Consider the following 23,834-nt stretch of genomic DNA (forward strand, 5'->3'; position numbering starts at 1 on the left):
CAAGACCAGGTTTCTACAGCCCCATTCATGTCTGAATTGTGGGCACCAGGTTTGTTTCTAATATGAAACAAATGATCACCACAAATATATAGACAAAAGTGAGCACTGAAGAGCACATAAATACAGCCTCATGTCCACGTCCAGAGCATGGTTTAGATACAGAACAAAACATTTAACACTTCTGTTTTGAAAAACAATGCACATTAACAGTTTAGAATACTCAATAGCTTCGTAAAACAGACTTCTTAGAAGAGTATGTAGCAATTGGACAAGGGGGCTTTAATTTAAGGAGGGTAGGTTTAGATTAGATGTAAGTTATGTTCTATGAGGGCGGTGAGGCAGCGGCACAGCTGCCCAGAGAGCTGTGTGTGCCCCATCCCTGGAGGCGCTGAGGGTCAGGCTGGGCGGGCCCTGAGCTAATATCTTATAGACACGGTGAGAGTTCCAGGCGATACCCAGAACACCATCCCCCTGCAATAAATATCCTGATAGAGGAAAGCCTGAGGGCAGCCGCTGACAGACCCCTGGGGAGATGGGTAGGGGAAGGCAGTGCAGAGCGGAGCTGGGCGAGCTGTGGCTGCACCACGACACCCAGCCCTGTGGGGGCTGCCCGCCTCGAGCAGAGCCGGGGGCGGGGGCTGCGGGCGGGCACCTCCCCGACAGGACCGCGGTCCTGACGGCGTTTCCGGGCGGGGGAGCCGGGATGTGCGTCCGGGTTGGGTCGGCCCCAGCGAGCGGTTTCCTCTCGCCTCCCTTCCTCCGCCGCCTCCCTCCATCCCTCCTCCCCTCCCTTCCTCCCTCGCCGTCTCCGAGGCGGAGCCGCCGCACGCCAGGGGTCGGTGAGAGGGAGAGTGGGGTCTGGACGGGAGGGGAGAGTGGGGTAGGGCCGAGCCGAGCTTGAGCTCGTGATGCCCGTGAGGTCCTGGGGGAAGCCGGGCTCCCTGGGTGGGCGGTGGCTGCGCTTCCCGAGCGCGGGGAGGTAACGCGGCGGTACGGAAGCGTTACCCGGCGGGAGAGGCGCGGGGTGGGAGCGCCTGGCGGGCTGCAGCCGGGATGGTGCTCCCGTTTCCATCTTCCCATGGAAAAGTGCTGGTTTACATAAGCCTCTCTGCGTCCCATGTGCCTGCCTGCACCGTCACCTTTGCCCGCGTACCTCAGCGTTTTGAGGCTGTCTCTGGTTAATGTACAGGTGGGCACGGGCGAAAGGAACGGGAGGGAGCAGGGCAGTCCCGCAGCGCCGTGTGAGGTGAGGTCCTGCGGCTGTGGGGCGGGCTCCTTGAGTGCAGAGCTGCGCGCATCAAGTGTCAATCAGATGAAGATTTAAACGCCTTTTAAAAGAAGCATTTTAGGGCGGCTTCTTGTTTTTAAGAGGTTTAAGGAGCGGGGTCCGGAGGAAGCCACGGGAGTGATGAGAGGGCTGGAGTAGCTCTGCTGTGCAGTCAGGCTGAGGGAGCTGGGCTGGTTCAGACTGGAGAAGGGAGCTGTGGGGAGGGCTCACTGCAACCTTGGACAGAGCTTACTAGCAGGAGGGAACCAGCGTTTTTGCACGGCCCGATAGCGATGGGACGAGGGGAAATGGCTTCAAACGAACTTAACTTCAGGTTAGATGTTAGGAGGGAATAATTTACTCGGGGGATGATGATGCCTTGATGCAGGCTGCCAGAGAGCTGTGCTGCCCCATCCCTGTAGGTGCTCAAGGCCAGGCTGGGTGGGCCTTGGGCAGCTGAGCTGGTGGGGGGCTGCCCTGCCCACAGTGGGAGTTTGGAACTAAATGGTCTTTAAGGCCCTTTCAGACCCAAGCCGTTCTGTGATTCTATGATCTTTGTGAATCCTAAGGTGAAATCGTCTTCCTCTTGCTTTCTGTTCACAGCATTTTTATGAACACCGCCATTTATTTTATTTACAGGATTGATAGATCTGTGAATAAGCCAGAGAGTCACTTGAGCTGCAGAGATGTTGGAGGAAGACATGGAGGTGGCCATCAAGGTGGTAGTGGTAGGAAACGGAGCTGTTGGGAAGTCCAGTATGATTCAGCGATACTGCAAGGGGATTTTTACCAAAGACTACAAGAAAACTATCGGTGTGGATTTCCTGGAAAGACAAATCCAGTATGTATCAAACAGGTGTCATACTATGCATTTTTACATTCCCCTCTATTTCTTTGTTCCATTTTAATCCTGCGATTGACAGATACTTCTGTGGAGATTTTCTGTCTCTAGTTATTTGAAGTGAAAGTGCTCATGATAAAACATTTGGATGAACTTATCTACAAGTTTTGTTTTTTTATTATTTCTACGTGACTTTTCTTCATAAAGGGAAGTGTAGAGGAGGAAAAGAAAAGGAAGCGGAGGATAAAATGGGAGCTCTCAGGAAAGAGCACCTAATGTAGTTGCAATAGTATAGTATGGAGTTGAACCATTATCAGTGCTAAGTTTTACTGTGTAAAATTAACCTTTAATTCTTTTTTTTATTGTAGAGATGGAAATGCTTCTGTGCCAGTTGCTTTGTATTAATTGCAGAACCATGTCGTTTATTTCAGAGTTAATGATGAAGATGTCAGGCTAATGTTATGGGACACTGCAGGTCAAGAGGAATTCGATGCGATAACTAAGGCCTACTACAGAGGTGAAAATACCGTGTTTGTTTTTGGTAGTTGGTAGGGTTTGGAACACGTCTTTAAGATATTTTCCTATTTCTGGATTAGGAATTTCAGTAATTCTTTGTGTTTGCAAAGTATGTTTTGCTCACCTTTTTCAGTTTGTGAATGTATTTCCACTTCATGTAAGTTCCTCTCCATAATCAAATACCTCTTCATACAGTATTGTCCTTTGAAAAAAGCATAGACCAGAACAAGACAAATGTCTGGACAGAAACTCTTACATGATATTTCAAACAAAACAAACTCAAAATCAAGCTTAATTTGTTTTATGTGATGACCTACTTTTGATCCAATAATCTTCTTTCAAATAAGTGACTAATAGTTATGCCTTGATGTTTTAGGGTGTTACAGTTTTCTTTTTATATTTCATGGTAATTTTGATTAACCACTTTTTAAAAAATACTATTTCTTGCTGTCCGTTCTAATTGTTGGCTGCCATTTCTTCAGCAAAAGAAACTCCTGTTTCTTTTTATCCTCCTGTGAAAATAGACCATTCAGTTATTTTACTGCTAACAAGTTGAGCATGCGAGTTTTAGAAGGTAGGACTTGATTATCTTTTAGCTTCTTTATCACTTGTTTCAAGCCAAAGCCTTTTTCTGCTAATGACAGGCAGTGACACGCTGAAGCATGGAGTATCCATCTCCTCCCTTAGCATCAAAATGGAACACTTAGCATCACTGGAACAGGCTGCCCAGGGAGGTGGTGGAGTCTCCTTCTCTGGAGATATTCAAGACCCGACTGGACGCCTACCTGTGTGACATGGTGTAGGGAGCCTGCTTTGGCAGGGGGGTTGGACTCGATGATCTCTGGAGGTCCCTTCCAACCCCTGCGATTCTGTGATTCTGTGAAAATGGGTGGTTTAAAAAATCATCTATGAGGATCTTGATATCCTGCTGATGACTCACAGTGCAGGTAGAACTTTGCCTTCCAGATTTTTGTACTGAAGAGCCTGTTGTGGAGCAGAAGGTAGTCATCCTGTGGGTACACGTTGTAAATTATGTGATGGATATCTTAACTCTGCAGAGATGTTAGATCTCTGCACTAAACTCTGCACTAAACTTTGAAGGACAAGGGAGATTTTAAGAGGCTGGCATGCAATTTCTGTTTAGGTCTGCAAGCACAGTATTATAAAGCAAAAGGCCAAATTTACTTTGTAAGTTTTGGTGCATTCTGTTGCTGATAAGAGGAGGAGGATGCCTCCAAGGGAGGTAGAGCAATTGTTGGCTGTTACTCCAAGGTCTGCTTCTCCCTCAGATCTCTGTCCCACTGACTGCTGTCATTACAGTGAGGGTTACATACATTGTAATGCATTGTCAGTTCTTCAGGGATCAGGTGCTCATCTGTGACAACACAAGAAGTGCTTCAGAGTCTGTTTCTGAGCCGTTGTGCAGGGGCTGAATTCATTCAGCCTTACAGAGCAATAAATTCAGAGCTGACAGCAGATCTGTCACGTGGTTTTCATGTCCAGGTGATGATGTGCAGCACTGCTGCATGCCTATGATCATACCATGCCAGGACTCAAACTGTCCAAAAACCTAAATTCAAAGAGTGGAAGGAAGCTTTGTATATATATATATATATATATATATATATATATATATATATATTTCTATTTTGTGCTATATTCGTGCATCTTCTCACAAGTTATGTTTTTTTGCGTCCTGTGTGAACCACACATTCTCTCAGCAGCTTGGTGCTTCATTTATATGCTAAGCAAATGCACAAGTGGCTGTCGTTAGCAGCTCCATGCGTTGTGTTCATGTTACAGATCTTTCAAGGTAGTATTGATGACTTCTTAGTGCTTGCATACTCTCCAAACACTACCACTGCTGTCTTGAGCAGACACTTGTTAGGTTTCTAATAGAAGGGATGCATCTTACTCATTAGTCTGCTATTCAGCTGCTTATAAGTAAGGGCAAGAACAGAAGAGTGAAATGAATAGGTGCCAGGTATAAAGTCTTGTGGATGGTGCAGTTTGCTGAGGATCTTCAAGGCCTCCTCAGCTGTCAGGTTTTCGCTCTACCTGCATCAAGTAGGGATGCTGAATTTTTTCTGGATTAGTCAAAGTATGGCTGTCTTATCAGTGACCGCAGCCAGCTGGAACCTGCTTTATTAATGAGATGGGGATTATCAAGGCAGTAATCGCGCACACAAAAAAATCTAGTGTCCTTTTTCTTCTGAAAGAACTTTAATATAAAATATTTGCAGAAGATCCGCTGTTTTCAGCTGTTGTGTTTCTATCTGATGTTATTCTCTGCTTTTGCTACTGGTGTTTGTTGTTGTATGCAATCTGTCAAGTGGTGTAGGATTCCATCTGGAGTGGGTCAGAGAGATACTGATGTTATTGACCCTCTTAAATGCTGCCATTTACTAAATATAGAATGGTGTTTATATGCCTAAGTCCTGTTTTTTATTCGTTTCTGTTGTTGTTTTTTTTAGAGCTCCTACGCTGATATTGTAGTTTCTTAAATTTATTTAAGAAACTTGATAAAATATTGAGTATTTATCAGTATTCCTGGATGATGAAGAGTTACAATTTAAGTTCTTTACTATGAGAGTGGTGAGGAGCTGGAACAGGCTGCCCAGAGAGATTGTGGATGCCCCATCCCTGGAGGTGTTCAAGGCCAGGTTGGATGGAGCCCTGGGCAGCCTGGTGTAGTATTAAATGGGGAGGTTGGTGGCCCTGCCTGTGGTGGGGCATTGGAACTTCATGATCCTTGAGGTCTCTTTCAACCTGGGCCATTCTGTGATTCTGTGAAAAGAATGGACCTAGTAAGGTCTCTGTCCTGCAGCACTTTTTTCTGACATCTGAAGCCATATTAACTTTTTGAGTCTCTTCTTAAATAAGTACTTTTTGGGATTATTGGATTAGTGAATTCTGATGTTCCTTACAAGCTGGTGATCAAAACCTCCAGCAGAAGTTTGGAAGTACCCTGTTACACGAATGTGTATAATTTGTCATTGTTGACACTCGTGTGTACTTCTTGATTATGAAAGACACTTTGTTGACGTAACTTTCTGGTAGAATCCTTCAAATACCAGAGTCTGGAAGGCCTCAAAAGCATCTCACTTTGACTCCTAGTTAGAGACCACTGTATGATCCTTTTTGAAAAGCAGTATGGCTGAGCTGACTGTTATTTTTACTGTCTCTGTCCACTACGCTGTAGAAGCAATACCTATAAATTGAGTAAAGAAATATGTTGTATGCCACCTTCTTTTTACTTACAAACATACTAGGACTTCTCTAACCTTTATTGCCAAGTTATTCCTGTGTTGTACTATTCAGAAGGAATGAGCGGAGAGAGAGCTGGAGTGGAAATTCTGCAGGAGATTTCTTAGTCTTAAATCTGAGCAAGGTGATGCTTGTAGGTGGTGAGAGCCCTTTAAACGTTCCCATCTCCAGCAGCTCTAAGAGCCTGAGAGGCTTGATTAATCTTGATGGTGCGAGGATGGGTAAATTCAGCGCTTACAAATGCAAAGTAACCAGCCTTGGAAGGAAATATAATTTGCAGATACCTCACAGGATTTTCACTGGAAGTGCATCAGGTTAGAATATGGTGTGAACACCAGGGAAAACAAGCTGAATTTTAAAATACAAGTAATGAGAAGGAGAGGATTATGAAAGGCTGCATTGCTGCTGTTTGCTGGTAGAGCCTAATTTGGAATTCTGAGCGTAGTTTTTATTCTGCATAAAACAAAATCAGGAGGGTCTTAAAGACATGCGAGTGTTTAAAGAATATAGGAAAACTTCCCTAAAGATAGACAAGTTGGGGTTATTTCAAGTTCTCTCATTTTCAAAGTCCACATTACTGTAGCATAAAGAATAGCATGAACTGCACTTACAGACATTGAAGAGTGAATAATAGTTCTTTTTTTGGCCCCCATTTAAGCCATCTGAAGAAGTGAGCAGTAAGCAAATTTCTCTTTTCCAATCTATTCCAAAACCCTTCGTCTTCCTTCCCCCACACACGTGCATCTTGTTGGAAATGGTTTGAAGGGCAGCAGACTCAGCCCTTGTGAAGTACGGGCATTGTGATTGAAATAACATGGCAGCTCAGTGTCTTTCATCCGAGGAGCTTCCTAACCATTGGCTCCTTGCAAGCTGGTGGCAAAAGTGGACTTCTAGAGGAGGAACAGAGAAACCTCTCTTACTTCACATACATTTAATGTGATTTTGTTTTCATGTTTATTTGTTGTTTTTTATGGATTTATAATCAATCTGTGTATTTTTAGGAGCCCAGGCTTGTGTTCTTGTGTTTTCTACAACTGACAGAGAGTCCTTCAAAGCAATCCCTACCTGGAAGGAAAAAGTGATGACCGAAGTTGGAGACATTCCCACAGTTCTTGTGCAGAATAAGATTGATCTTCTGGATGACTCTTGTATAAAGAAGTAAGGTTTTTATCTTACTGCTTTTAAGGAACAATGTATTACCCCTCTATACAGATGCTTAAAAAAGGTCTGTGGGAGTTCATTAAATTAATCATAGAGTGGCCTGGGTTGAAAAGGACCATAATGATCATCTAGTTTCAACCCCCTGCCGTGGGCAGGGTTCCTGGTGAAGACTTCAGATCTGTAGATGATCAAACCCAAGCTCTGCATCCAGACATGCCCTGGAAGCACAGGTGCCTGGTATTCCGGCAGGAGTGCAGTTACTTGGGCAGAAGTTTGCCCAGGTAGGGACCTGGGGGTGTTGGTTGATGCTCGGCTGAATGTGAGCCGACAGTGTACCCAGGTGGCCAAGAAGGCCAACAGCATCCTGGCCTGTATAAGAAATAGTGTGGGCAGCAGGAGCAGAGAGGTGATCATCTCCCTGTACTCAGAACTGGTGAGGCCACATCTCAAGTACTGTGTTCAGATTTGGGCTCCTCACTACAAGAAAGATTTTGAAGCCCTGGAACGTGTCCAGAGAAGGGCAACAAAACTTGTGAGGGGTCGGGAGCAGCTCAGGGAGCTGGGATTGTTTAGCCTGGAGAAGAGAAGGCTGAGGGTAGACCTCGTTGTACTCTACAACATCCTGAAGGGAGGTTGTGATGAGGAGGGGTTTGGCCTCTTCTGCCAGGCAACAAACAGGACCCGAGGAAATGGCCACAAGTTGTATCAGATGAGGTTTAGACTGGACATAAGAAGGAACTTTTCCTCTCAGAGAGTGGTCAGGCACTGGAATGGCTGCCCAGGGAGGTGGTGGAGTCACCATCCCTGGTAGCGTTCATCCGGATGAGGAGCTACAAGATCTGGTTTAGGGGTATTTCTGTAGGTATGGTGATGGGAGGACAGTTGGACTAGATGATCTCATAGGTCCTTTCCAACCTTGTGATTCTATGATTCTCTTAGCTTCATTCCTTCTTCTGAAATATCAACCTGAAAAATGGATCAAAAGCCATGATACGGTTATTTTTTTTTCTAATAAAGAATCGTAAGGCTGTAAAATTCCTCTCCTGTTAACGCTTACTTCTACTGCTGAACTGCCATGCATTGTGCAGTTTGATTAGTGAAGGCCTGCTGAAGCAGTGAAGAGGTTTGAAACAGGCTGTTTGATTAAGTATCTTAACATTCTTAGCTCTGCTTTCCTTCAGTTTGGTTTTATTGCTCATCTTTATCAGATGTTTTAACCATAGAAATCCATATCTTTTAATATTCTCAAGCTCTCTGTTGCTTCACAGATTTTACTGTCAGTTCATTCTGCCTTTGTATATATGTTCAGTTTCATTACTGCCATAAAATCAGCTTAAACAAATGCTAACTTCTGTTTGTCACAGTATAATATCCTTTGGAAAACACAGCATGATTCATCATTCTCCACTTTATTTCTACCATCTTGCTGCGAGGTGTACAGTAATTCTTTTTATCATTTCCTACGCTGGCTTTCTTTCATCTGTTCCCTCTCACTGATGATGTAAATCAGCTTCTACTCCTTCTGCAAAGAATACTGAGGACTTCTCAAACGAAAAGCAAAAGTACATTTTAACTTCTCCTGTATTTATGGTACATTGCTCAGGCTTTGTTCTCCCAACGCACCCTCTGCCTCAGTAACTCCATCTTTCTGATGACTTGATTTCCCTTAGTGAAGTTCTCGTGTTTCCTCACCTTTCCCTTTAAATTTAGCACAAATTGCCTTTCCCTTCACAGGAAACAAATAATTATTCTGCTTTATTTAAAAACTTTAAGAAGCACTTTTTGGTTATCTTGACTTTTCGATAGTAATTGGTCTGTTGTAGTGTTTTGTTAATTACAGCCTCTTTCCTTTTGATTTCACTGACTGCTCTCTTAGGACACTTGGGAATTTTAATTACTGACACGCAATTGTTTTTGCTTCTTACAATACTGCATGTAAAGCACCACAAAGAAATATAGAATCAGTTGTTTTTTGACTGTCTGAGCTTCTTAGCTTACTAAGTTACCACGCTCGCTCTGACACAAAGTGTTTCGTCTGTAAGAACAAGTGATAGAAATTAATACTTACGATGCCAAATGACAGACATTAGTATTTATGAAGTCGTTTTCTGTTGTGCAGTGAAGAGGCAGAAGCACTGGCAAAAAAGCTAAAGTTAAGGTTCTACCGAGCGTCTGTGAAGGAGGACCTCAACGTAACTGAAGGTAGGAGACACAACAGAGGCGGTGTCTGTCCTGTCCTTCACTGTATCTCTTTGTTGCTTTTGCGTGCTGTTGGTAACCCTTCTTATGCCTTCAGTTGTTTGATACCACTATATGCCTGTTTCTTTGTGTACATCTTTCCTTTCTCTTCTGTGAATGATGAAGAGCTTCAGTATTTTTAAGCACTTTTAAGTGCTGATGTTTTTTGGGCTTCCTGGCCCTACTGACCATCACCAAGCGGTGGGCTTTTAGAAGTGTATACATTGAAGTTCAGACATTGCAACATACTAATTGCTGAACAGATTAATTTATGATCTCTAATAGTTAAGAAATAATTTGTATTTCATAGTTCAGTTATATTAAAATAAGGTACACTAAAATTAGAATCTGCTGCAGTCTTTTGTCTACTGATGGTACCTTAGTAATTCCCAAGTCTCGCTTTTTAATGCATTTATTTAAGTCTGGGTTGATATTGACTCGTTTGGGTCCCGGTCAGGCACATGCACCTGCCAAGGAAGAATCATCAGATTGTGTTAAACATGGAGTGTGAAAATGGCTTTTGTCACCAAACAAGAGTTGATATGAGGGTGGTATTATTGATCCAGGTATTATTTTTAAGTGGACCCTGAAGTACCTTTTTTCTACCATTCCAGTTTTTAAGTATTTGGCTGATAAATATCTTCAGAGGCTCAAGCAGCAAACAGCTGAAGAACCAGAACTAGTACATACAAGCAGCAACAAGATTGGTATGTATACTGTGGTAAATCACACATGCACACAAACACAAAAAAGAGGACAGTGTTTTATGCCATCAAAATTTGTGGTCTCATCTGTTGCCGTAAGGAATTACACGGTGGGGTCTCATAATTACCTTCTGGTTTTAATATGTCCTTTCTGTTTGTAAGATAACTTTGTGCTGTACAGTTACAAGATTGCCAAATAGCTGGAGCGAAGTTTCTAGCTAATGTTTGGCTACTGTCCTTGTATTAAATTCTTTTAAATGTTGTCTAAGGATTTGAGAAGGGCTGCCTGCTGGGTTTCCTTTATGCAATTAGTGTTGGTGTTACTCATTTTGGTGCAGATGCGAGAGACTCACTATGAAAGAATCTGGCACATAATAAAAAGGTCTTTGTAAGCTTTGTCTTGAGTAGAATAGCACCAAACTTTTGTAGCCCTTCAACAAAGCCTTCCTGAGTTTGTTCATTTATTTTCTTTGAATCACTTCATTTTTATTCAGTCTTTTTTCCATACCTTTAGCAGTTTCTAACTTTAAAATGTCTGTGTTTCTCTGTATTACTCAGCTAAGCATAATTTTGTTGCTGCACAATTAGTAGCATACTTGGATGAGTGCATGTGCTTCCCCTTCAATTACACAGGTGTTATATACTGGCTTTAAATACTGCCTGCCTAGTCATACCACTTGGCTCTACTTCAAACTTAGTTGCAAAATTGACCAGAAAAACAGGTAAATGTTTTGGGTTTTTTTTTTTCCTTGTTTTGGTTTGGAGATGCCTCTGAGGAGAAGTACTATGAGTTCGTAACTGCTGCAGCATAGGTGTTAATGGATTACACTGCAGGGAGGGAAGAAATACAAATGCTCTTTTTGCCTTCAACTTTCTGTAGGTGTTTTCAATACAGCCATTGGAAGTCACCCCAACCAGAATTCCAACACTCTTAACGGTGGAGATGTCATCAACCTCAGACCAAACAAACAGAGAACCAAGAAAAGCAGAAGTCTTTTTAGCAATTGCAGCATACCTTAGGCTGCTTTGGGAGGGAAAAGAGCAACCGTGAATTGGATGAAGTTGTGCAATTGAATACAGAGTAAAGCTTTAGAGGTATTTTACCAGTGCTTTAGCAAATCTTGTGCCTATGGGATCCTTGCTTGGTGGATGTATCTAAAATTGCTGATGCAGTGTTTGTTGGTGTGTAGAGTGAGACACCTGGTGGCAAAACGCAGAACTGTGGCTGCCCTGTGCACTTCTCAACAATTATTAAGCAAACTTCTCCATTTTGAAGGCATTATTTATAGAGCTATGAACTGGGTTTTGCAGAATTGAGAAGCACATTTAACGCAAAGATAATATGCACACGTAGGTACAGACCATAACGTTATGGCCCAAGGTAAAGTAGCAACTTCGTAACTACATTTCAAAGGCAGTGTTAGCATTGGTGAGCCAGGACACTAAGAAGACAGCGGAAGAGCAAAAGGAAGACATCATGTTTTATGCCTTTCTCTGTTAACATAGATTCTGGTGGTTCTGTCAGTGCAATATACTCATGTCATATATATATGTTTGTGGAGGTATGTATGTAAATGTTGGGCATGAACACTTCGGCTAAATTCAGGTGTATTCAACACATGGAGGTCAGCTACTGACTATGAAATAGCATTTCACAAGATTTTTTCCTTTTAAAACGTTACCTTTCAGATGAGGCTTTCCCAGCTGCTGCTGTGTGTGTTGAACTCGCTATACTTGGGCCTGAGCGCTTAGATTTAAATACAAACAGTGCCAAAAATGCTCCTTCTTTTTTACCTAATGCTGCATTGAGATGTTTGTGTAAGTTTGTTTTTCCTCAGTCTTAAGAGGTTGACCAGATAAGTGCTTGACACTAATAGATATCCAGATGGAACATACAGTCATATTCCTGCCCAGGTGCGATTGCTGTATCCTGTATCATCCACGAAAAAGGAACTTGCAAGGTGTCACAAAATGCTTCTCCTCTTGGGAGAAACTTCTCATAGGTCCTGCAAAGTAGGTTACAGAGGATCCCAAACATGCAGCTAATAACCGATTGACGGTAATGAGACATTCCTTAACGTTGCTGCTACTTACAGAGAATCTAATTCTGCAAGATTGGAGACATGGCAAAAAGAAATTTCAAAGTACGTAAGTTCATAGGACTGATTTAGACATTTTGGGAGCCCAAATCTAAATTAAAGATATTTGGGTTTAGGTTCCTAAATCACTACGGTGCTTTTAAAAATGCTAAGCAAGATATCTCTTATTTACCAAAAACAAACACTTTTTAATCCTCTACGGGAGCATGCATGCCTTTTAGAAATACCCATTTTGTTTACATGGTTTTGTATTGTATTATATAATTTTAACTTTCTAGGGTTTCTATATCAAACCTGCCAGTGACAAATGCAAAATATGCTGCTTGGAAAAAAAATCAGAATTTTAATAGTTTTTTAAACAGTGTATGAGAGTGAGAATGACTCGACTGATCCTGTATATTTTTGGAGGAAGGACTTTTCACTGTGTGAATTCGTATAGGAAGCTGGACTTATTTTATTTCTTTGTCAATGAGTGTGACAACTGCAATGTACTCTTGTCCCACTGTCTGCAGGGAAAGAAGTGGGTGGCAAGTTATGCACAAACACTATAGATCTCTGAACGCTGTATTTGATGTTTACTCTATTAGACTTTCTACCGCGTACCTTTGTGTCTCTGGCACGCTGTCACAGCATCTCCAGTTGCTGGCAGGAAGGCGGTCCTGTAGGCGCTCGGTCCCTTTGCTGTTGCAGCAGAATGTGTTCTTCGCCGTAATGTTTCCTGTATTCTCTCTTGGATAGATGCCTTCATTTTTAACAAGTGCATTTAATCACTGTATGTATGTGTAAATGGAGTCAAGTCCTACTTGTCAGAACGTTTTACGTAAGGTACTCACGAAATGGAAACAAAAAGACTTATGATTGTACATAATGGGGCCGTCTTACAACTTCAGAATGTAGGATAGGTACGTATTAAGAATGCTGACAACTGTTTTTAATATGGAAACTTTTACATTTCATTGCGTGTTTGATAGTTTAACCTTTATATTTGTTTTTTTTTCCCGAAAAAGCACATGAACCCACAATGTGTCTGGAGCATTTTTCTCGCCTTGTTCGACTTTGTAGAGTACTGAAAAACCTTTGTGTATAATGACCATCTGTACTATGACATATCATTCATCAGATGTTGTATGAGTACATAAGCCATTTGTATTGAAGGTCCTTTGCTATAAAACTGCTATTTTAAGGAGTGGAAACTCAATGGAAATTTTCATAGATGAGAGACTTGCTCAATTTAGGATACACTGAAATTTAGTACACGCATGCTTTAATCTAGGAATATATATTTGAAGTGTTGGGCAACAGTGAGTTTTAATTTCACTCCCCTCATAAGCTAAAGTGGCTTTTTCTTTGTTGCGATTTGTAGTACTCAATTCCCAATATGGCTGAGGTGGAGACTGTCCAAATTAGCATTTTTTTCTGTACTTTTGATGCTGGTATTTTCAGTGCACAGATGTGAACCAGAGGCCTTGCATATGGCAGACGTCCATAGGTATCCATGTCACTGCTCAGCAGGAGAGCTGTTTGACTTCTGAATGAGGAGACGTGCCTACGCTTCCAGCATTCACATTGTCACGTGTGAATAATTTCAGTCACAAACACTGCCCCCTTCTCCACTCAGTGCTCTCGTGAAAACCCCATGTTTTAGGCACCTCTCTCTGCCTACGAGGTGGAAGAGAACACGACCTAGTGTGATACCTGCTACTGCATTCAGTGCTCTGTGCACACATGCCAATCACGAGTCCAAGTTTTGTTCTGAGAACCTGAGCTAATTGCGCTCCTGTTACTGATGACAAATTACTGATTACAATAACTCCTGTGACTGACACCTCGTGAGTAGCTCACTGGATATTTTATTTAGCTCTTGACAAAATTGTTTGCTTTTAGCTGATAAAGCTAACGTGGGTAGAAAACTTCAGTGAAGTAAGCATTCGTTAAAGGGCCCAACACTAAAGCATCTGCTGCTCCCACGTGGTATCCATTCAGTGAATGGCTGCTCTCCCTGGGTGCACAGTAGCAGTGCCAGGGATGTATTTCCAGCTGGAAACAACAATCTCAGAGTTGTAAGACTGGGTGCATTAAGATTCTTGGGCTTATGTGTGTGGTTGACTTAAAGAGACAGACAATTCTGGAGTTCTTTTGTTTTCACCATTACTTAAGGTGACATTTACCCTTTGTGATAAAAAACGTCCAAATTACTGTCAAATTTCCTGATTAATTTCCTTATACTTCGGTAAAATCAGTCTATTTTTTCAATGTTGGGCACATCTGATGTTTTTATTTGCATCAGTTCTGTAGATGTGCATTATTCTAAAGGGATTTGAGTGGCTGAACACGCAGTATGGCTCTGAGCTTATACCTGGGTACATGCACAATACCAGTGAACAAGCTGGTAGCTACCAGTTAATGAGTAACAGAATTAATTACTTGCACTGCCAGACCCTCTTGCAGGAATTCAGTCCTATATCAGGTGAACAAACCTGCTGCCTGGTACTTAAGTCCCTAAATCTAATCTCAAGCCTCTGGCTAAGGCTGTAGCTCCTGAAATCAAACTGCATGCAACACAGAGAGCAAGAGTGGTCTAAGAAGCTTAACTTCATCAAAACCACCACACCTGCGGTAGGAAGTAACCATTGAGTATATCTTTTTTTATGCTCAAGTAGTATCTGACCAAAGAAAGTACTAATACATGACTGAATCTTACTGGCGAGTTCACGTGCTTTAAGTGGTTAAAGCAGACAGGGACATAACTGCGTTTATCACCTTCACAAACTTCAAGTAAATGTATTCTATTTTTACAAAGAACTCATCGTATCTTACAGTAAACTCACAAGTGGTAAAATAAATGTTTAAAAATGAATATTCTGTGCACGCTGTTCCTGTACAATTCCTACAGCTTAATTCTGCTGCTCCCGTAAGCGACACCGGTTGTTGCATCGTGTGCCTTTACTGTGTTTCTCTGAGTACCGCTCAGTGTTTTTGTGGTCATATTAAAGTGTCAGCGTATTAAATAGCATGAAATTGTCACAACCCTTTAGTTGTGCAACCAGAGTCTGCCCAGCAACCTGTGCCCAACTCTGGCTTGTACGCTGCCAGCAGCTGGGATCCATGCGGCACAGGCACCCTCCCGCCTCCTCAGAACAGTGTGGGTATCCCCAGCTAATTGAGACGCGTTTGCTGAGCTGCCGCCCCTTTTTTCTTCACCACAGAACTCCAACAGAAAATATGGATTCTCTTCTGCTCCCCAAGGTCTTTTTAGTTTTCATAATTGATCTGGCTGACATAGTGACAGAGCTTAAATTAGCAACGTATTAATAGGTCTGATGCATTTTCTGAACGCAGAGGTAACCAGTGTGTTGATTTTCATGCTTAATTTCATCTAAAGTAAAGTAGAACTTGTGGCATCTCTGTCTGCCTCTTACCTTCCTGGTATCCCAGGAGTCTGAAAAGTAATACAGCGCTGCTTCCTCTTGCATGCAATGTAGCACGCAGAGAAATCATCTATTTGCATAATACCCGGATAAGAATTACTTAGCAGTGTTTGAGGGAAGCAGAAACTTTTCATGTGAGAAAACTCACCTATTTGTGCTGAGCATTTTGAGGTCAGAGGTGAGCGAAAGCCTCATGCAGACAGAAGCTGTCACACTGTTGTGGTTGGGCTTTTGTGTGCTGTGCTTTGGAAACCAGGCAGCTTCTACCGCCAGGCCCCAGGGAACCACCAGGAACAGCTGGGTGCTTTCAGTCTTGTTTTCAGGGCTGACATACGCTGGAAGGTGGAGCACAGCCTTGTTTGAGCGCTCAGGAAACAACAGGCGACTTTGGTGCCTTTCCTACACCTTTGTCTTAGGCCTGCTGAGCCTCATCTACTGTTTTGATTTTGGCAGCAGATAGCCCTTACAAAATAACAACTTCAATACATTTTTCTTCTTGGTTTCTATTACCTGCATTGCCAGCTACGTTTGGCTGCTTGAAATTACTTTAACAGGGATGGATGTTGGAGAGCCAGTGTGAAAGGAGCAGAATGCACAGCAGATGCTTTTTGCCATGGCTTACAGCTGTGTGATGGCATGGAAGACACTTCAGACAGTACCGCCAGCTTTAAAGCTGGCGTGTTCCGTACCGTCCTGAATACCTGATAATGGCCATTAAAAAATAAATATTCTAAGCCTCACTGTGCTATTTTCAATGTAAGTATTCCACATTGCAATTTCCAAGAACCTCTCATGTATATTGTTATAATTACTCTTGGGAAGCAGGCACAGCCTCATAGCTGAAGATGTGGTGGCTGTGGAGGTCCCCATCTCAATTTCACCTCTGCCCACGCATGGCAGCAGTGATGCCCTTGCAGTGCTGGAAGCTCCCAAAGCACAGAGCAGCGGTCCCGACACCGTGCGTATGGCACAGGTTGGAGACACAGAGCTCGGTGGCTGTGCAGATGGACCTGAGGTGAGCTCCCAGCTCAGGTGGGCACTGCAAGAAATCTGCTGCAGGTGTGGAGGCTTCCTCGCACACAGGGCGCTGCAGCTGCCCGCGCTGCTCTTTCCTCCCACAGCGCCAACAGCTGAGCTTCAATTGGAGGTCAGGTGAGGGCTGAGCAGCGCAGCCCCCTGCAACACCAGCGGAATGATGCTGCCCTTCAGTGAACTAACAGCAGAACAACAGGCTGCTCAGTGGGGGCTCTGAGCCTCTTTGGACACACACAGGAGCTGTCATTCTCTTCTAAGGATGATGAACAACACAGTAATGAGTAAAACGTTGTGTTGTTTATGAAAATACAATATGCAGTTTATTGATTTGTTGTTGCTGTTGTTGTTTATTGCCATGATTTGTCTTTTTTTTTCCCCCCAAGAGTCTATTTCACACACTATGTATAGAGCAGAGAAAAGTTGGTATCGCAGTATATGACCAAACAACTGCAGTTGTTTTTTCTATAAAAGGAGGAGAATGGAGGACAGGCAAGATTCTGATCGATTCTGACAGTTCAGCAGAAGCACATTACAACTTGCAACAGAGCAGCATCAACTCTACAGAAGAAATCATGATAGCATTCCTTATTGCTGAAACAAAATGCCAATGCTACCGCAACCCATAGAATGCCTACACCTTGCAATCCAAGATACCGTGGTGCATGTGTATGCGTATATATGCGTGTACTTGTAAACAGGGATTTTCCTTATAGCTTCTGTGTGCTTTTATGGAGAACTGGATCACTCTGTGGTTTGCCAGAAGTAGCCACGAGGCAGATTAATCCTGTTTGGTGATGCAAGGCTGCCTCATCGAGGATTTCTGATGCTCCAGCAACGTGATGGACTTCTCAGAATTCTCCAGGTTTCGGAGCAGAGTCTCTAACCTTCGTTTGATCTTCTTCTGATCCTCGATAGCGCATCCAATGACAACAGACTGAAATTTCTGATCGATGGGTCCTGCCGGCACGTCAGACGTGCACGCGCCGTAAAGCGACATTAAGCGGATTTTGGCGTCTTCCAAATCATCCAGGAGCTTGTTGACGATTTCATCGATCATCTTGGTGGCGTGCAAGAGGGACTCCTGCTGCTGGGCGTTACGGATGGTTTCAACAGAAACCTCCACAGTGAGGGTTCGGCCCATCAGACGGTTGGCAGTCAGGTTAAGTTCTTCTCTCTCACCTAAAGCGAAAGCAGAAGGTATCTTGTGTTATTGACTAACACCTCCCAGTGCCTTTACATCACCAAGACAAGCAAAGTGCTACCGTGTGCCAACATGGATGTCTGTTGTTTCTTTTCTTTTTAAGAGGTGACAATCAGATTGATTTTCAGGGGCCAGAGGTTTTACATCTACGTGCCTGAGTCCCACCCATGTCACAGAGGCTGGTGTCTTCTGATCTGAAATTAGGCTGTAAGCTTTAAGAAAGGTATAAGCGATGTTTTTCCACTGCTGACACAGTGCTTGTTTTGTCACACTGCAGTAAAGCACCATATCAGGAAGCATTAATCATTACAAAAGCAGGCACGTGAGGGATGGACCCTCAATGCTGCTGTGAGGAAGAGTATGAATACACAGCACCTCGAAAGGCCACAGACAGAAGAGTTATTTTGCCTACCAGATGCATTTAGAGGCCATTAACAAAAAGGAAAAGGGGACCCCAGAGGGAGGGAAGGCCCATCGGTATCCTCTGCCAGCTCCAGCATGGTGCCTTTAGCACTGGAGCAGCTCCCCTTGCTGTTCTGCTTTTAGGGCAGACAGGAGGGGATGGCAAAGCAGCTTCTCACCTTCACTGATGTGCCTCATGTCCTGGCTGTTCTGTATGTTGTGGATCATTTCTAGCAGGGTTTCTTTTTCTTGTTCCATAGCAGATGCTGCGTCACGGAAAGCCTCTACCCTGGGCGTAGTTAAACCAAACAAAGTCTTTCAATAATAAAACACATTTTCCCCCATAAAACTGCCAAGATCTTTCAATTAAACAAAAAAAACAAAAAAAAAACAAAAAAAAAAAAATCAACAAAAGAGCCCCACTGCAAGTGCAGTCAGCTTGCAAGTATCTGTGCTCCAGACATTCTGACTCCATGACCCCCACCTACATAAAAACTTAATCTTTCAAGACACAAAATCATTCTAAAACTGAATAGATGAGCCAATAGATAGAAAACAACCAGCTCCTTTGTAATGTGAGAAGAATGGGACAGACAGGCAAGGTGAGCATGTTTTGTTGCCTTTATGGGTAGTCCTGCCAAGCGCCTGCTTTCACGTCGCTGTGGTTTGTTTCTCTCCATAAAGATGCAGCAAACTGGCAGGAGGCTGTGACTCACAGAGGATGAAGCTCTGTTCTGGTCAGCTCCTATTTCTGGGCTTGCAGGAAAGCACGCAGTTGAGCTATCCTGAAATCAGACCCTTTCCCTGCACAACTCACTGTGCTGAACCTGACACGTGGCACACTGCTGCCAAGGGGTCAGGCACGGGGCAACACTGTGCCATGAGCTGTTCAGCCAGAGAGCTGCCCAGCTGTGTGCTGCTGCGTTGCCACTCTTCACCCACAACCCATGGCTTCTTCCCTGCCACGGCTTTTAGGAGAGGGCTTTTGCTCAGAGCAGTGTCACCTAGAGCAGCACAAGGGTAACAGCTGCCTAGGAGAGAAGGGGCAGGAGGGGCACCTTCCTGACTGCGCCTGCTGGGTGCTTGGAGAGATCCCAAGTCCAAGCAAAGCATCACATGAACCTGGCCAATAGCTTGGGATGCTTTCAACACAGCTCAGAGACCTTGATGCTGCAAACAGGCAGGGAATGCACCCGGCCTGGTATATTCATTAAGTCTGTCCAGAAAGCGAAAGCAAACCGAAGCACTGCTAACTCTCCAGTTCATTCTTCTTCCTTGCTTTATAGTGCTCTTCCGTGGTGGTGCTGGGAAAAGGGAGAAGGCAGGTGGGGCCAGGAACTCAGGGCCTTCAGTACCCACACGCCTCACACACGCTGAGCTCAAGGAATGGCTCTGTTTGACGAAATCTTTAGGCTGAGTTCCCCAGTGAAACCACATGCTTCAGGCCCTCCCTTTCATGTTAATGTGAGGAGGAATGGGAAAAGTTAATGCAATGCAAATTCTTGCCAGGAGCAAATATTCTTAATTGTTATTTTGGATGGGTTAGTAAGAGTAATAAGGGCAGGTGGAGCCACTTCATACTTCAGATGTCAGCACTTTATAATTTAGGAAGTCTAGCAGAATTTTCATACGTGCCTCGCCGTGCCTTTAAAAAAAACCAGCACTGTCACCATTTGGAAAGTCCATTTTGGTCCCCAGAAAGCTGAAACAAGTGCAAAATTTCACTTTTAACAGCATTTTTACATCAACTCAAGTCTGGCACTGCCCTGATTCAAAAGCAAAGGTCTGCCCTCAGTGAGCTGGCCGACCTGTGGCTCCTACCAGCTGTGCGTCAAAGATCAAGCTACCAGTTCATGGCCTACAAAGCCAGACTGTCAGAGACAACGATTGTGTACCAAAAACAATGACCAATCACACCTTTGATTGACGTAAGTTTATAACTAAATCAGCTGTGACAAACCTGCAGGGCGCCCAGCACTTTGATCCCCAGCTGGCTCCCTGCACCACTGCTGAGGAAATGACAGAATGGCCCAGGTTGGAGGGGACTTCAAGGATCATGAAGCTCCAACCCCCCGCCACAGGCAGGGCCACCAACCTCCCCATTTAACACTACACCAGGCTGTCCAGGGCTCCATCCAACCTGGCCCTGAACACCTCCAGGGATGGGGCATCCACAACCTCTCTGGGCAGCCTGTTCCAGCTCCTCACCACTCTCATAGTAAAGAACTTCCCCCGGACATCCAGCCTAAATCTTCCCTCCTTCATCTTAAAGCCATTTCCCCTTGTCTTGCTGTTATCTACCCTATCAAAGAGTTGACTCCCCTCCTGTTTATAGGCTCCAGCAGCACCAGAGGGGCAGGCCATGAGAACCTGTGAGCTTTCACTCAGAAACACGCAGGGCTGGGTTCTGGAGTTCAGTCATCAGCCTGAGAAATGCACTCAGAGGGCAGGAGAAAAGGGCTGAGAAGGGCATGGCTGTAGCTATGGGGAGCTGGAGGCCAAGCAGGGCAGGACTTGTGATTCTGTGACTTCTTCAGGAACCCGCAGCCTGGGTAGAAGGAAACAAACAGCACGGTACTGGTCTATGCAGGAAGAGAGAGACAGGTAGGGGAACGTGCTGAGGAGACGCAGGCAGGCTTTGTCAAGGTGACAGTGTGGGTTCCTACCACTAGGTATTTCAGTGACTGACTTCCTTTAAAAAAAAAAAGAGAGAAGGGAAGAAAATAAATCGCCATGCGTGAATACAATCTGAACTGGCGATATATAGCCTCTGTCCACAGAGAAGGGGGCCCGGAAAGGTCACAAGTGGGTATCAGATTGACAGACTGGATTACACACCCAGTCACGCCAGCGGCCATTTCTGTGGGCTCCTGACTGCCCCTCCCCAGCTTGCTCTGCTGGCAGCGAGGGCACAGTGCCTAAGGCAGACCCGGCTCTGGCAGCTTCCTCTCCTTGTAGAAGGCTGTCAGGTCTGTGCCTTACTGTGGTGAGTGCAGCAGTATGGGCTTCTTTCTGCTGGGTGAAAATATCCAATTACATCCTTATGGATGGAGTTTATCTGTTGCTTTCAGCATTAGTTTAATATTCCGCAGATCATCTGAGCCTAAAAGAACCATTCTTCACTCCTGACTTGCCTTGGTCTGAGAGCGATGAGAGGTGCCATGCCGTTCTTCTCTGCATGCCATGGACATGAGCAGAGCATTCCCTGGAGGAACAGGTGGGCCGACCCACGCTTTGTTCCACCAGCAGAAACGTGATATCCGCTTTCCTGGGACAGCTGCAATAACGCATTAACCAGGGGCTTGCAGAAATAGCTCACTGCAGCTCGCCCGCTGGAGATGCATTTCCAGAAGGATGCAGAAACACTCAGTGAGGCCTCAGCGTTTTTTCCTGAAACACGGCTTAGCCAAAGTGCCGAGGCCAAGTGGGACCCTTCAGCCCGCTGTCCTCAGCTGCTCCTGCTGGGCTGGAGCTTGGGGTAATGAGCAGTGGGGAAAGGGCTGAGAAGAGGACAAAAGGTACAAGAAGTTATAAAGGGAAAGAAAGGAAACAAAAGCAGGAGTCTGTGTTTGTGCCTGTGCATCGTTAGACCTGGAACTACATGTCCATTTAATGCTGCCATCAGAACGCAGTGACTCATAAACAGCGGCTTCCAATGGCTGTGAGATCCCTTGACGCTGCACAGTAAGTTGGGGCAGTGGCTTGTCCTGAGCCTCTGCCAACACCTGCAGTGCGGGCCCAAACCTGGGCACCACTCAGCAGCAGCTCCTGGAGGTGCCTCAAATAATTGGCAAGAACTGGAAGGCCCAGGGAGCTGTGCACCCCTATGGCTGGTGGGTACCAGCCCAAGGCAGCCCAGCATGGCCCTGGGGGAGGCAGGGAAAGGAGGGCAGCTGGGATCAGCTCTTCCAAAGGGATGCGGGGCCCAGCCAGCCTTCAGCCGCCTCATGGCCAAGTTCTTCATGAAGCCCCTCAACAACCCCATGGTGCACTATGGCACTCCTCACTGGTGGCATTCACAAGTCTTATCCACGGGGCTGCAGCTCGGTCACACCATCTGGAGAAGGAAGCAGCCCAGGCAATCTTCCTCCTAACATTCAAATGGCTTTAAAGTGAGGTGTCTTCACTGCTTACACACAGAAAAATTGAAACTTGGCTGACTTTAATCACAGCACTTTGCCCCTATTCTGCCATCATTCCACACTTAGAAATGTGCCTCTCTGGAAGGCCCACGGCAAGCAGGAGGGTTTCATTTTGGCCTTCGTTTCTGGCTAATCAAACTGTCTGCTTCGTGTTGGAGTTGCTCAGCACATTTAAAACCCACTTTTGCATACCCTCCTGCCTATCCAGCGCAGCATTTTGTAATTACACGCTACCACACTCCACCTGGATGCCAGCAGTGAGACCTGTTTGCAGGCACTGACTTTGTTTAGTCAAATTCGGAGAAGCCTGAGAAGAGCTCCGAGGAGATTTCATCAGTGAAAGGCTAACGCTGCTGCCTCCTGAATAATGCAAAGCAATGCACACAGAAAGGGAAAAACCCAGCTCTCGTGGGGCTCTGTAATTACAGAAAGACCTGGAAGCATCCCGGGTGGCTCTGAGAGCCGCTCAATGCACGGCGGGCTGTGTGGGACAGCAGCGCTGCTGGCTGAAGCGCGGTGCCCACCTCACCCGGGCAGTGGTGAAGCACGGGCTGTATCCGGAGCTATTTACAAATAGGGCTGTGCCGCAGAGCGCAGTGCTGGCCGTACCACAGCTCAGGGTTTCAGAGCGGCAGCCGTCAGTGCGGGCAGCCCGGCGGGCACACAGAGGGTCTGCGAGCGCGGAACGTGGCCGTGCTGGGTGCCTGGGCTCAGAGAGGCACGGGGTGCACGAGCGTTACCGCGCTTCAGCTCCGAGCTTCCAGCAGCTCCCCACAGAGCAGAGCAGCGCCTGGCGTTACACACATCGGGCCGGGAAAATCCGTTTCTCTCATAAAAACGCCTCTTTCCACGCACCCATGCACACGTCCCACGGCAGCGGGGCTCTCCCGCCGGGCCCCGCCGTCCCCTCCCTCCCGACCCCCCGCCGCCCCGGCCCCACCTGAGCTCCAGCTGGTCCAGGTTCTCGAGCAGGCGGCTGGAGCGGTCCGCCATGGAGGTGGAGCGGTAGAAGCGGCCTCGGAGCTGCCCGGCGGACGGCGGCTGCTGCTGCTGCTGCTGCTGCTGCTGGGGCGGCGCGCCCTCGCTCGCCTTGGCGCTGATCTTAGCCTGGGCCATAGCACTCGCCCGCTGCCGGCGGCGGCGGCCGCTCCCTTCCCGCGTCCCGCAGGCGGCGGCGGCGGCCGAATGCCGGCGTCCCGCTCATGGCCAAAGAAGGAGCCCGCCCGCCGCCTGCCCCCGCGGCACCCCGCCTCCGCGCCCCGCCTCGCGGCTCGGCCCGCCGGGCACCGCGGAACGGAGCCGAGTCACACGCAGCGTCCTCAGCTCCCGCAGCCCTCAGGAGCGCAGCGCCGCGTCGGCACCGGCGGCCTTCTTGCTCTGTTTCTGAAACTGGAGCTAAGGAAACGGGAGGGAGACTTTTAGTGTCTACACTTTACACGATGGCCGTTGTAGAATCACCGACTGGCTCGGGTTGGAAGGGACCTCAAAGCCCATCCGATGCCACCCCCCTGCTGTGGGCAGGGCTGCCCCCCA

General features: G+C 45.7%; 2 protein-coding genes across 7 annotated transcripts; one reads left to right on the forward strand and one right to left on the reverse strand.

Moving 5' to 3' along the window:
- Positions 1–421: 421 nt before the first annotated feature.
- Positions 422–14,950, forward strand: RAB23 (RAB23, member RAS oncogene family). 6 transcript variants are annotated; one of them, XM_085542073.1, is made up of 7 exons: positions 422–536; positions 1,907–2,108; positions 2,540–2,625; positions 6,893–7,049; positions 9,172–9,254; positions 9,905–9,997; positions 10,875–14,950. In XM_085542073.1, exons 2-7 carry the CDS (start codon positions 1,954–1,956, stop codon positions 11,012–11,014), a joined length of 714 nt encoding a protein of 237 aa, XP_085398199.1. In that variant the 5' UTR covers positions 422–536; positions 1,907–1,953; the 3' UTR covers positions 11,015–14,950. The 6 variants fall into 6 exon arrangements, with proteins under 6 accessions (XP_085398199.1, XP_015714697.1, XP_015714694.1 ...); XM_015859211.3 differs by lacking the exon at positions 422–536 and adding an exon at positions 682–1,246; XM_015859208.3 differs by lacking the exon at positions 422–536 and adding an exon at positions 682–839.
- Positions 14,951–16,845: 1,895 nt separating this feature from the next.
- On the reverse strand, positions 16,846–23,526 carry BAG2 (BAG cochaperone 2). The gene is made up of 3 exons (XM_015859213.3): positions 23,242–23,526; positions 18,339–18,448; positions 16,846–17,735 (listed from the first exon to the last, which is right to left on the reverse strand). The coding sequence occupies exons 1-3, from the start codon at positions 23,415–23,417 to the stop codon at positions 17,335–17,337; spliced, it is 687 nt and encodes a 228-aa protein (XP_015714699.1). The 5' UTR covers positions 23,418–23,526; the 3' UTR covers positions 16,846–17,334.
- Positions 23,527–23,834: the final 308 nt, after the last annotated feature.

The sequence above is a fragment of the Coturnix japonica genome, chromosome 3, assembly GCF_054131305.1.
Source record: "Coturnix japonica strain WE chromosome 3, WE-NBRP24, whole genome shotgun sequence".
In the NCBI taxonomy this organism is placed as follows: Eukaryota; Metazoa; Chordata; class Aves; order Galliformes; family Phasianidae; genus Coturnix; species Coturnix japonica.